The sequence below is a fragment of the Artibeus jamaicensis genome, unplaced genomic scaffold (assembly GCF_021234435.1).
Source record: "Artibeus jamaicensis isolate MK-2021 breed Jamaican fruit bat unplaced genomic scaffold, CSHL_Jam_final contig_864, whole genome shotgun sequence".
NCBI lineage: Eukaryota > Metazoa > Chordata > Mammalia > Chiroptera > Phyllostomidae > Artibeus > Artibeus jamaicensis.
This window is the reverse complement of record NW_026521992.1, coordinates 679,652-694,142: the sequence shown is the minus strand read 5'-3', so window position 1 is coordinate 694,142 and position 14,491 is coordinate 679,652. Positions and strand designations below refer to the sequence as shown.

The 14,491-nt window shown below is 41.8% G+C and overlaps 1 protein-coding gene across 4 annotated transcripts in view; it reads right to left on the bottom strand.

Annotated features, from left to right (window-relative positions):
- The window catches only part of PTPRM (protein tyrosine phosphatase receptor type M), a 613,403-nt gene that overhangs the window by 49,553 nt on the left and 549,359 nt on the right, over positions 1–14,491 (bottom strand). For all 4 annotated transcript variants that reach the window (XM_053673443.1, XM_053673444.1, XM_053673445.1 and 1 more), the window contains one exon: positions 8,246–8,343. In XM_053673443.1, coding sequence (XP_053529418.1) covers positions 8,246–8,343 — 98 coding nt within the window. The remainder of the gene's footprint in view (positions 1–8,245; positions 8,344–14,491) is intronic.

Here is a 14,491-nt window from a genome sequence, read left to right as displayed (position 1 = left end):
GCCTGCCCTAACAACACACAGGCATGCACACGTAGACTTCTGTAATCACGTCTTTGACCCTGCTTCCCTTCTGGGGCTGCTCCGTCTTCCTCCTTTGACTCACTTCTCCAAGAACAAGCTACACTATTGTCTTTATCACACATGCAGCCACTACTCCATTGTCCTCAGGTTTGTTGTTCTATCACATCACTGAAACCTAGTATATACCAAAGGCCTCTCAGTCGTTCGCAGGGAGGCACTGTGGGATCGTGGAGAGAGCATGGGCTTTGGAACTAGCCAGACCAAGATTGGAATTCTAGCTCTGCACCCTTGGCCCAATTACTTAACCTCACTGATTGAACCTTGCTTTCTTAATTTTTAAAAATAGGACTCTTTCTATGTATCTTATTAGATAGCTGTGATAAGAGAAGTATAGTTTGTTCGACCATGTATCAGAATGCCCGGCACAGTAGGTGTGCAGTACACTTTCCCTGCCCTTCTCTCCCGAGTCCCATGCACCAGCCCCCACACAGCTGCTGTCCCACTGCTTCCCTTCTACGTCTTGTGGAGACTCTGTCTCCTCTTCTCATGGTTCTGGTGCCTCACCGTAGTTCTCAGGCTCTTCTTTTTCACACTCCATTGCTAGCTGTGCCCTTACCTGCCCCTAGATACATTGGGTTGGCCAAAAATCTGTATGTTTTTTTCTATAGAATAAAAGATACATTTTTCATTTTCACTAATAAATTTATGATTTAGATATTCTGAGCATGTCGGCTACCTCCTCTGTGGCATAACATTGAATGTTCTCAATTAATGTCTTTATTTGATGGCTATCAACCTCAACCAGTCTGCAGACCACGGAGCACCGCCCAGTGAAAAGTCTCCAGCATGAAAGTTCGTAAAACACTTCTGACACATTTGATCAGTCACAGCACCTTCTGCATACACCGCACAAATATTTTTGTGTGTTTCAGTGCATTTTTACCTTTCTTGAATAATAAAGCATAACATGCTGAAAATGTTGCATATTTTCTTTGATCTTCAATATTAAAGTTAATATCTTCAATATTAACTTTTGCACCAATTTTGATAAGTTTTTTTAAACGCACACTGATATGACAGCTGTCACAATACAATCTAATGAAATTGCTTCAAATGAAGTTAAGACAACTAAGCGCTACTAGAGCCATAATACGGGAAAAACCAAATGAACTTTTTGGCCAGCCCAGGAAAGTCTCCAGTGCCCTGTCTCCAGTCCCCTCGGCCACGCCCCTGCTCCTGTGAGTACCACTGTATCATGCATGTTTGTTCACCTGTCTTTCTTTGCCTTAGAATGTGTCAGGGCTTTTTATCTTGCTATCCCCAGTCTACTCCAAAGCCTAGCACACAGTAGATGCTCAGTAAACAAAGGGGTAATCTCACATTTCATAGTTTGTTTTTATGTCCTCAGCTCATTTTCCTCCCCAAGCTTTTTGGAAAGCCGCACATCATTGTTCATTCAGCATCTCACACTCAGCATGTCAAAAATGAATCCTGTTGCCTTTTTCTGATTCCTGCTCTTTTGGGGGGATGTGGGATGTGAGGGAAAGGATATTCATTCATGGTTAATAGCCTTTACATCAATCCAAGTCACAGTGGTAGAAGCCTTGGTTCATGTTCAAGTTCTTTCCCCTTATCGGTATCTTGCAATAACACCCAAATTATGTAGCCCCACAAGCTCCCAGAGTCACTGTATGAGTCTAGCCCACGCCATCTCTCACCTAGAGTCTTGCTCCAACCTAACTTATCCCCACGCCCTCTGTAACTTTTTTTTTTTTAAATATTTTCTTTACTTATTTTTCGAGAGAGGGGAAGGGAAGGAGAGGTGGGAAGAATTGGGGGGGCCCTCTGATAAACCTTTCTTTAGTGGCCACTAGAACCGACTATTAGCCACACTAATTAGAAAATATGATTCACCAGCTCAGTGCCTTCTGTTACAATAAACACAAACACCATCCCCTCCCTGCGTCTACCTTTGCTTACTCTGAGAAAGACTCCCACTGCCAAGGCCTGGGCACGCTTTCCAGCCGCAGAGTTCATTATGCTTCCCCGTCAACTCTCCAGCACAGCCTCGCCGGCCACTCGCTCTTTCCCCGTCTTGCCTTTTACTCTCCTTGCTCTGTTTTGTTTTTTCCCTTAAGAGATTACTGTCGCATTGTTGCCATTTAAAGCTTCCTCTTTTTAAGGTCCAGCTCCTCACCACATTCCCCGTGAGGTCCTCTGAGAGTCCCTCAGTCCCCAGTGCTGCCATCATTCTGAGCTACATGCACTGCAGTTAACTGTTTAAATGGTTGCCCATGCCCACAGTCCATGTTCTGTGAGGGCAAGTGAATTATAAATATCTTTATATTTCTTAGTGCCAGGTATATGGTAAGTGCATCATTAAGTTGGCTACACTGCATGACAAAGGTATCAGAGTTAATTTGTGAAGGAAGCAAATCAGGCTCTTTGGTTGATTTTCTAACTTTTTACACAGGGAAACTGAGGTCTTTGAGCAGGAGAACCTCAAAGGTTGTCTCTTCTGGAAGAGCTGGCTGCTGTGGAGGAGTCAGTGGAGGGACCCTCTCCTGCCTGGTGAGTGCCTTGTTTCCTGAGTGAAACACTGGGGGGAGGTGACCTGAAGGGCGGCAGGGCCTGGGAGGGGGTTACGGAGGGAGGTGAGGCTTGGGTCAGTACACTCATATGCTCATTGAAATGGCTGACAGTAGATTGAAATGGAGAGGAATGTTTGTTGAACAAATACAAATTAATCAAAGTTAGGACTATAATTACTAAGGTCACAAAATATACATCTGAAATAGCCAGTTCATTAAAAAAAATGAAGAAAGAAGAATTTCAGCAATGTCTATGAGAAGAATTTGTCTCTTCCCATTTGTGGATGGGTTTGATATCTTGGAACAACTTGAGAGATTTTTGCAGCAAATATTATTATTTTGTGCTGTTAGGCACTGCCTACATTATTTTTAAAATTAAGCAGTACTCCCGCATTTTATAAAGGGGCAACCTTGCTTCTTTCTTGCTTCTTCCATTGATCCTGCATCTTGTGGCCTGTGCAGAAAAGCAGACATTCTTTGTGGTGTGTGAAAGGGGTGCTGGAATCTGCGGACCCTTCCCTTGCGTGTGAATTAGAAGTTAATTCTGAGGTCTAGTGTGTTCCACTCAAACTTTTCTGCCATCACTTTTAGTGACAAATGTTGTGAAAGTAATTACACGTCAGCCTCTTTGGGGGGGCAGTAAGCTTTGGAGCACCCACGTAGGTGGCTCCCTGCATCCTCTGCACTGATAGAGGTGCACCTTTGGGTCCCTACTTCTTTTAGTTTCCAAACCCTTTCTCACCTGTTAGAAGGACTACTCAGAGCAACTCCATGAAAATTTTTCTGCGTGACTGTGAGGTCTCATTTGGATTTTTAATACATAGTCACATTCTAATGAGGTCTTCATAAAACTGACTAAATATGTTTAGATATCATTAGCTTAAATTACCGGTGCAAAATCTCCTTTGGGAGTCCCACTGATTTTGTTATAAGACTTTTGGCAGATGGATTAGTACAGCAACAGAACAGAGTTTGCAAATCTCCACACAAACAGTGTAAATGGGAATGCCTGAGAAACCGGTGACTGGATGTAAAGTTAAATGTCCCTCGGGTGGGTTCATTAAAGAGGGAAAACAGTCACAACACATTCCAGTGCGATTTAAATGCCAGGTGTGCAGCCGTCGGGCAGGTGCCAGGAAAACTGACAAGGGTCCCTTCCCAGAACACTCGGCTGAAAGAGGATGCTCAGTGGTGACAAGGAAGTCTTAGATAATGACAGGTCCTGGCAGATGTACCAGGGACCCCGCTGGAGGGAAGTGCAGCGTCTGTGTCTTTTGCACCAGGTGCTGCAGCAGGGAAGGGCTCCCAGTGGCTCCAACACTGGCAATTACTGCCGCCTGATGCAGAATGCTTGGGGCAAAAATCAGGGGAAAGCGGTTCCCAGCACTGACTTAATGAATCGGCAGCCAGTCTGTGTAAACAAACCAGCATCCAGCTCCCTCATGCCTAATTCATGAAAGACACACCATGTGCAGTAAACATGTAAGTAGGTAGTTGTTGCCCTGAAAAACCATGTCATTTTGATTTTTTCAGTGGTTTGTTGTTGCTGTTTTTAAGCACAGAAGATGGGGAAGTCATCTCTAGACAAATGTGCAACATTAATAATGGGAAACAGACTGGAATAAGGTCATCACCTTGTCCTGGAGGGAATGTGACCTCTTGTCAAACCCCCCAAATCACACCAGAAATTTTAAGGACGGATGCCATTAAACTCATTACTAATTGAAGACAGGCCCATCCAAGGGGCTGATGGTAACATGGCGAGGACTCTTCAGAGCTTACTATCGTCCCCACAAACCTGGTAAGGATTTAGAAGGATTTTTTTTTAAAAGAGCTTACTAGACCTAAAATTGTTGAGTTACTTTAAGCCTATGTGCTTCCATTCACAAGTAAACACGCAACCCAGTCACTCTCTGCCCTTCTTTGTGGAGTTCAAAAGGGGCGCTGGAATCTGCAGACACTTCCCTTGTGTGTGAATTAGAAAGTTAATTCCGAGGTCTAGTGTTCCACGGTTTCAGCTGGAGTCTCCACGGTTACTGTCAGAAGGAATAGTTTCCATGCTAAAATCAGTAGTGACCACCCTGTGTGGGCCAGGGCCAAGTACCTGGTGGGAGGAACAGAGACCACCCCTGCACGGCCTTTGTACTTTTGACATTTCTAAACTCAGGGAACTCGAAATGAAACCTGGTTCTCCGCAGAGTGTGCTGTGTCCACGAGACAGTGAGGTTTAGTGTAGGAGCTTTTTATTTTTTATTTGTTTTATTGTATAACCTTCTTTTTACTTTTTAGCCAACTGGTCTAGGCTGGGCTACTATGCTGTCTCATCTTTCCTTAAACAAAAAAGGTTTATTATTTAAAAGTAGCTTCCTTACTAAGACACTGATTCTGGAGCTTATATACTTTAGAATTTCAACTAAGCAATGAAAATACACGTTTTTTAAAAATCCAGTTATTTTCAATGACTTTTTACTTTACAAAATAATTTACCTTGGGATTATTTTAAGTGAGCTCTTAGGCAAACATACAACATTTTGAGTTTGTGACTAACTTTCGAGGAACACAGCTGTTCTGAAAGTGCAGTGTGGAGGGAGCGGTCTCCAGGTACCTTTTCCTTCTTATCGTACATGGGCAGTCAACACGTATTTGTGAAGTGAATGGTGGGTTCAGAATGAGTCATACATATCAGGGGAAGAAAGCCAAGAACATGAAAACAGATAAAATATTGAGCCTCACTGTTTCATAGTGAACCTAGCTTATGCTCTCTGACACAAAGTGGGATGAATTCCCATTCATTCATTTCCTTGGGCATTTATTGAATGCCGAGAGGGAGAGAGCAAAAATTCACGAGCCCGTCTCTTTCCTTAAAGGAGCTTGCTTTCTGGTGAGGTTGATAATTTTTACTGCTTTCCTAGCAAAAGAAGGTGGATTTGGACTGGGAAAAAGAATGATCAACACCACTGTAGGTTTCAGGTTTGTTGGGGGAAAGATAAGGCTTACATTAATACCTGTATTTATTAAGTCTTCAGAATGAGGCAGGAACTTTCCTAACCACCCAATATATGGAAATCATTTAATTTTTACAAGAAGTTTAAAAGGCAGGTGCTGAGGTGACAGGTCAGTGGTGAAGAGGCTCGGCGACCAGCGAGGCCAGTCACTGAGGGAGCCGGGCTGCCCCAGGCTCTAGGCCGGCAACCCTGCCCTCACTGTCTCCCAGCAGAGAGAGGATTGACAAACATGAGCGGTTTTTACACTTTTAGTACATAAAATATTGCTTTGTAAGTTTTTGTACATTACATAATGGTCTCATAGAAGTCCCTCTCTTGTCACTTTATTTAAATCCTCTATCATAGAGAAAATTTTATATTCTAATACAGGCAGATTTCCCTATCCGTTTCTTTGTATTAAATTTATGGGGATGACATTGGTTAATAAGATTATACAGGTTTCAAATGTACATTAATACTTTGGTATTGTTGATGCATTCTTAGAAAATTCATAAATATTTCCCCCCATATTTTTTCCTAAAAACTGTAAAGCTTGGTTATATTTTGATTTTTATGCAGTATTCATTTTGGGGTGCTCTATGGAGATGGCTTTTTTTTGTCCGTGTGGATAACCCAATTGATTGAAAAGCTCATTCTGTACCAGTAATTACATATTTTCCCACATTTGCCTGCAGTTAACACCCAGGCTCTCTGTTTTCACCTGCTGTCCTACTAATCTCTTCCCAGTTTGTGGTGCCCTTTCTTATGCCCCTGTCTGGTTTTGATTGTAAGGTTATATTAGCCTCTCAAAATAAAACGGGGGAGCAGTCTTTCTCTCTTCTTTTAAAATAACTTTTGTAAGATCTGAATTATTCACTCCTTGAATATTTGGTAGAACATATGTGTAAATACATTTGGGACTGTTTTTTTTCTGTGAGTTAAGTTTTAACCATAATTCACTCTTAAAACAATTTTTGTCTATTCAGAATTTGTTTCTTTTTGAATCAGTTTTGGAAAATCATATTTGTCTAGAAAACTGCCTAATGCATCTAAATTTTCAAATTCATTGTTAGTTATCCATATTATCTATTGTGATAAAAAATCTTTGCCCCATTCATAATATTGGTTGCTTTTAGTTTTCTTTCTCTTCCGATTGACAGATGTTTGTCTACTTTATCAGTGTTTTCACAAAGCCTTTTGATTTTGTTGATTTTTCTTTGTTTTTTCTTTAGTAATTTATGCTCTTCTGTTTATTTCCTCTTTTCCTTCTTTACTTTACTCTGTTCTTCATGTGTTTCTTTGAATTAGATGCTTAGTCTCCTAACAACAGCATCTAAGAACATATATATATCCTTTTAGGTACCACTTTATTTGCATCCTACAAGTTTACTGTATGGTACTTTATGATTGGCAGTTCTAAATACTTTCTGATTTATGTTAGGGTGTTTTACTTTGGCCCATTAGTTAGTGGAAGTGCTTTCTCTCTCAGATCCTAAGTGAAGATCAGTTCACCTCCTTGTTATTTCCTCGTTCTGGTGCCCACCGCCTTCCTGCTTCCGCACTCCCTCCCCCCTCCCATCTGCCCTTTCTTTGCAGGTTCAGGTTGTAAGTGGCAGTGTCAGTTCTAATTCTTAGCACTCCACAGTTCCAAGACAGTATCTCCCATTAAACACCAACTGCGAATCCCCCCCTCTTCCCAGCCCTTGGCAACCACTATTGTGTCCTCTGCTTCCATGAAGCTGACTACTCTAGGTAACTCGTATAAGTGCAATCATGCAGTATTCTTCTATGGTTAGCTTTTTTCATTTAGTGTAATGTCCTCCAGGTTCATCCATGTTGTCATAAATGGCAAGATTTTCTTCTTTTTTAAGGCTGATGAAGAAATGACACCTTTATGGTTTCTGCCCCAATATGTCAATTCTAAGCTGATCTCTAGGCTCTTTTGCTGAGGGTATATCTCACAATGTCAACTTCTCTAAGAAGTAATGGGTTTTTGAGTTGGGCAGAACCACAGAATTGACCCTACTACAAAGCAAAGGAACTGCCCTCTGTGCATTTTCTCATTGTTGAATTTCATGTTGGAAGTAATCCTACAGCACGCCAGTCCCGGGATGAGAACCTCTTAGTTTCTTGGTTAAACATAAACAGCACTCATAGACAGTTGATTCCTTGGGGCAGATGTGACCTCCATTTTGCAGGCTGGAAAATGGAGGCGCAGGGAAGTAAAATCCAAGCAAGGGAGGCTGGAATCCTAACCTAAGGACTGAACCCAGTGCTGCACACCATTGTTTCTAGGGTCTGTTTTCTAGAATCAGGGAATGCAGTTATGAGTAATGCGGCGCCCATTGAGTTTTGACACCTGACAAACAGCATTCATGCTTAGAGGTGTATTTATTTGCTCAGGATAGCCAGTTGACAACTGCTTTTAAATCCTGAATGCCTTTCCTGTCTGTTGCTATCGCAACAAATGAAAGCAATTCAGACAATGTTTACTGATAATTTATAAGCAAGTGCGGCAAGCAGTAGGAGGAGCTGTAGTAATTAATGTTTTCTGGAGTACACAAAATACTACTTCAAAAGCTTGCTTTTGCCTTGCTTCATATTACCAGCTAAGCAAAGAACGAACGGACATGTAGGTGTCTTACTTACCCTCCCCACTTCCACAAGGTTGGTCACCATTACTATGCTTGCGGTGTTTTCGTGCCACACCATCCTCCAGAAGTCATAGATGGTCTCTTGCATTGGTCCTAGAGCAAAGCAGAACAGAGACTTTTTTTTCCTTTGCAAGTTTGCAACTGGAAAATGTCTGGGCTTGCAAACAAATCACATGCAGTTCTCTCAATTTTACAGGTGGACTTAGCTCTCCTCTCTAGTGTTGATACAACAGGGTACTCTTTCTGGAAGAGCTTCTGAAGAATTACTGAATTTTTTCACTCATAGTTGAATTTTCTCATGTTATCAAACATATCTGCATTTGAGCTCTTTCTACCTCTTTAAACTACTGCCATTAAAGAAAGTTACTTTTTTCCTCATTTAGCTATTTATCTCCATAATACATGAGAGTAAAATTTTAAACCATGGTAAACATTTCTCTTCCTGCTAACAACTGGCAGATATCCCAGGGAAATGGTATGTATATGAATGAAATAAGCCTCTGTTGATCAAATGTCCTTTTTTGTTTCTAATATTCTTTAGTCTGTCGATCCGTTTTTGGGGGCCTGGCTTCCTAGAGTGAGAGAGAAGTTAGAGTTTTAAGCAGTTGTACTTCCTGTCACTGAACATGATCAGCATCTCCTTTCTTAGCTGTTGGAAAATCTGAAAATTAAAAACCCTTTCTAATGGACTTGCCTAAAAAAAGTGAGAAAATATGTATTATGAAATACCTGTGCTATATATACTAGCAGGTACAAAAAGTTGAAATTTAAAATTTCTTTTAAGCCATATTTTAGAAAATGCCAAACTTCCTTTTGATGATCATAAATATTTGGGGGCTTGAATGTACAGTATAAATCTTTACAAGAAGAGAAGAAATGCAAGGAAATGAGAGGAACCCACTTCAAAGGCATGGAGGAGGGCCACATGCTGTATGTGGCGTCAGACAAATATCCAAGTACAGGCCGGGACCGGAACCCATCGTGCTCTAGCGTCTTGACATTACAGGCTCCAGGATTTGGAGCTCAATATTTAAATTTGAGATTTGCTTCTGCCTTTTTAACTGACTGTGGTTTTGGGCAAGTCACTCAGCCACTGTGAACTTCAGTGTCTTCATCTTCATCTACATACTGATTTCAATAACACTTGTCAGGGTTATTTTGAGAATTCATGGACTTAATTCACACTTAGGAATTTCATAAATACCACCAAAGCACTAGAACTAAAACCAAGGTGCATTGAAAGGTATTTATTAATGGCTATTCCTTGGCTGAGGCTTGTATATTGAGCAATGGTGGCACAGTTGAGGGGTCTCTTCAGTCATCTTCCATTTCTCTTGACCAATTATCAATTGGTTCTCATGTAATTTCTTTCTTCTTCCTCACTGTCAAAGCCTCCTTTCCACGGTACAAAACTCTATCATTCCTCCACGTGCTTCTGGCCACGCACTCTCACCCTCCCCAAACTTACTCCACTTCCTGATATTGCTGTGTCTACTGCCTGTATGGAACTGTATATACCAACTCCCAGGAAGCTGTACCTGCCATTTCTGTCCCGGTCCCTTGGCACGCACATGCCATTCTCCTGATGTGTAGGCTGAAAATTTCTGTGACTTAAATCTAAGGTCACAGAGGAGACAAGTAAACACTGGACCCATCAATCACTACATTTCTAGTTTGAAGAGAGGTACATCTACTGTGTACTTAACAGCTTGGTACTTATTCACAAGATATAAAATGCCTTGAGTTCATCCTTGTGAAGATATTCCCAATGTGACCCATGAAATAAAGGAGTGGCTCAGATACTTTCTGACTCCTTCATTAGATACATGGGCCACTGCCACCTACTCTGAAACTTCCAGGAATAGTTTTGATGACAATGGCTACAGAGGATGAATCAGATGTTCCAGCATCACGGAGGATGGTGTTGTGCTGTTAGGAAGAAAAGCTATGTCTCCCCTCAATGCCCAACAGGAGTCTTCCCAGAGACATTGTAGGCTATAGGGCCCAGGGTGCCCTATCAGTGCAACTCACTTGCTCTTTCTTAGGTTTAGACTCCCTTGTGATTACTTTCAAGTTTCCCTTGGAGGGGAACATGGCTGGTATTACTGTAGTTTTCTTATGGCACACCTGGCCCATAGCAGGAGCTCAATGAACAAATGAATGAATGGATACATCTGCGTGCATATACCTAAACTGTATTGTTTTTTATTAGAATGTTTCACTAAATATATTTAAGAGTTACATAATAGTACCAGTATATAATATTTGCATGGTTCCCTTTCTTGACTTATATTATCTGTATTATCTGTAGAAGCTTACAAGCACATCACCCTTATTCCTTTCCAACCCATTAAAAGGGGGGAGGGTATCTTCTGTAATATCTAAGTGTCCCTGTCCCGAGGCTTTGCCTCCCAGCTTAACTCAGTCCATTCCCCTAGGTCCCCAGAGTGCCATCCTAGGCTCCCGGTAACTGTTCTCTGCTGGGGGCAGTGGATCTCAGTCCTGGCTGCATATGACAATGATTGTGGACCTTTTGAGAAATTCTGAAATTTTGAGAAATTCTAAGCCAAGAGACTAATTTAGTTGGCTTGGGTGTGTTTTCAAATCTCCCCTGGTGGAGAACCTCGGATCTGCAGCATTAGGGCATGTGACTCCACTTTCCGACTTCACCACTTGGAGGTCTCCTCTGAAGTGCAGTTGTGGAACACCAAGGATTTGTTTGTTTTGAATCTACTGAATAGTCAAACCCTAATACAAGGTCTTTGTATCCAGGAATCCCATTTCTTTCTGAATTACAAGGAACTTCACTCCTAAAATGTCATCTAAGAACACAGCTGTCCCACCTCGCCATTGGGCTGAGAATCAGGTAAGGTGATATGGGTTTTTTTTTTTTTTAATATTTACAAAGCTAAATTTGAGTTAGCTTTAAAATAAAGGCTATTTATAAGCATTAGTGGCTCCCATAGGTGAAGACATATACCATAGTCATTATGATTTTTACCTACTGACCTGGACTAAAAAAATATTAGGCTAGAAAAATGAATTATGTAGGTTGTTTTCAATGCTAAAGTTAGGCACAGGTATCCAGAAAAACTACAACTGCTTGGGTTAAAATCTGAAAATGAATTCAAACACAAAGCTTATTCTAAGTTGATCCCAGAAAGGCAAAATAAGTGCCAGGAAAGGGGTCCCCAACTCCCCTGGTGCACTTTGGCCTTTTGCTTCCCTCTCCTCTCCTTCACCCGTGGGGCATGGTGCACCGTCGACTTGTGAGAGGGTGGGCCCCCTTCTCCGCACGCAGGGCCTCGCCCTGACCGGCTACTGTGGCATTTCAACAACAAAACTTTTCAGGCCTGGGCCTGATTTCTTTTCTCTTTGACATATTTCAGATTATTTCCTGAGATCTGAATAAATTATAACTCCGAAATACATGTATTCTGACATCAAAAAGCACAATGCAGGTTGAGCAGGCAGACTTGACTGACATTAAGGCTACTGCATTTGATTTCAGCAACTCCTAGTAGGTCTGTCTCTGAGACCGGCTGTCGGAGCCAACACTGAGTCTGCGGTTGCAGGCCTGGCACACAAGGTGGTTCCTGCCGGCACCCATGCCCTTGCAGGGCTGAAACTGGGGAGGCAGACCACGAGAGGGCTAGCTCTCCTCTGCCCCAATGTCCATATCCCAGGCCTGGTGTGACAGGCACCCTCACCATGAGGAGAACAATCGATAGAAAGATCACTGGGGACTGCTCACAGAAAACAGACAACTGAACTCCCAAGACAAGGAATCCAAAACAGCAGGCAAAGGACTGAACGATCTCCCTCCCCCAAGGTGTGAACAGCTGCCATCTGCAGCCTCAGTATTTGATGTCTGCAGTTTCTGGCTGGGTGGAAGCTGCCACAATTGCCATGCCTGTGCATTTACAGATGTTTGCACAGTAGGCAGGAAGGTTATTCTCAGCAGTCTTTCCCCTATGGGATGGAAGCATTCGAAAGGTAAGGTCTTGAAATTTCAATAGTATCAGGCCAGTAATACATTCCATTTCCTCCACAATAGTTGGCACACACAGACCTCTGCTGAGAAGGAAATGTGTGGAGCGGCCGTTCTCACCACCACCAAGGCCTGAAGGAACAACAGCAGAACAGGGCAGACAGAGGCCGAACACAATACAGAAAAATTTAAAGGAATGAAAAGCATAAGTGAGAGATATTCAAGGATGGGCTCTATTGTGTAGATGAATTCTCTAGTTCATGAGAAGTGACATATATTAAAAATTATAATTTCAAACCTTGAACAGTTCACTTGTACCCCTTCTTTTCACATTCTGGTTTCTATGCAGTATGTTTTGTGTGTTAACTAGAGCCTCAGGGAAGTCAAGGTCCTTTAAGCTTGCAGTGGTATATTACAGGTTTTTTTAAAGGCAAGAAAGATAGCACAAATATGAACTGGTACTCAATCATAAATAGAATAATTCCTAACTTGTTTTGTGCACTTATTATTTCCCAGATTCTGTTTGAATCTCTTTCAATTTAAACACCATAATCCTATGTAATAGGTGCTATTGTTTTCCCCATTTACTGAAAAGTCAGGTAAGTAATCCAAGGTCACAGGGCTGGTGAGCGTGGAGCAGAGCCCTGAGGTCTGACCCCAGTGTCACCCTGCTTCTGTACTAGTCAGGCCTGCGAGTACAGTCATCACGTTCCCAGTGAGGATAAAATAGAAGAAAACCCTCCTTGGTTAGGTTTATTCCCAGATATTTTATTTTTGTTTTTGCTATATTGAATGGGATTTTTCCTTGATTTCTGCTTCTGCTGATTCATTGTTAGTATATAAAAATGCCTTTGATTTCTGAATATTGACTTTGTAACCCGCTGTTTTGCCAATTCACTAATTAGTTCGAGCAGTTTTTTGGTAGAGTCTATAGGATTTTCCATGTACACCATCATGTCATCTGCAAACAGTGACAGTTTTGTTTCCTCCTTTCCGATTTGGACGCCTTTTATTTCCTATTCTTGCCTGATCGCTGTGGCTAAAACTTCCAAAACTATATTGAATAGAAGTGGTGAAAGTGGACATCCTTGTTTTGTTCCTGATCTTAATGGAAAAGCTTTTAGTTTTTGTCCATTGAGTATGATATTGGCTGTAGGTCTCTCATAAATGGCCTTTATTATATTGAGGAATGTTCCCTCTATTCCCATTTTGCTGAGTGTTTTTATCATAAATGGGTGTTGTACCTTATCGAAAGCTTTTTCCACGTCTATTGATATGATCATGTGGTTTTTGTCTTGCTTTTGTTTATGTGATATATTACATTTACTGATTTGTGAATGTTGAACCATCCTTGCATCCCTGGGATGAATCCCACTTGGTCATGGTGTATGATCTGTTTGATATATTGTTGGATGCAATTTGCCAATATTTTGTTAAGAATTTTAGTGTCTATGTTCATCCGTGACATTGGCCTGAAGTTCTCTTTCTTTGTTGTGTCTCTATCTGGTTTTGGAATTAGGATGATGCTGGCTTCATAAAAAGAATTTGGGAGTTTTCCAATCTTCTGGATTTTTTGGAATAGTCTGTGAAGAATAGGCCAGGTGTTGAAAGACAAATACCATATGATTTCATCTTTAACAGGAAGCTAAACAACAAAACAAACAAGCAAGCAAAATAAAAACAAAGACACTGAAATAGAGAACAAGGGGACAGTGGCCAGAGGGGAGAGGGGAGGGAATTTAAGGGGAAAAAAGGGGAGGGATTTGGAGGAACAAGTATGAAGGACACAGAGACAAGAACTAAGGGGGGGGTGGAGGTGGGGAGCACGGGGCGGGGGGGGGCTGGGATGGGAGTAAAAAGCAGAAAACTGTACTTGAAAAATAACTAAATTAACAAAATAACAAAAAAATAGAAGAAAACCCATGTTAACCACTGAAAACAACCTCCTTAAAGGTGTTTTAGGATCAGGTCACTTCCTTCCTTTAAACCTCTCAAGGTCCCACAGCTGCAGAGTAAAATGCAGCTTCATGACCACAGCCGGCTCCCCAGTCCCGTCCTCTGCCCACCTGCAGCCTCTCCATCATCCAGACCACGTGTGGAGCTGCCACCACGGGCCTAGCCCAAGCCACATAATCTCCTGCATCCCAGACGAGCCTCACAACCTGCCACAGCTCATCTCTGAAAAACATCATTTTCCCACTTAAAGATCTTCCAAGGGGTCCCCATTGCTCATAGAGTAAAACTTGCTTT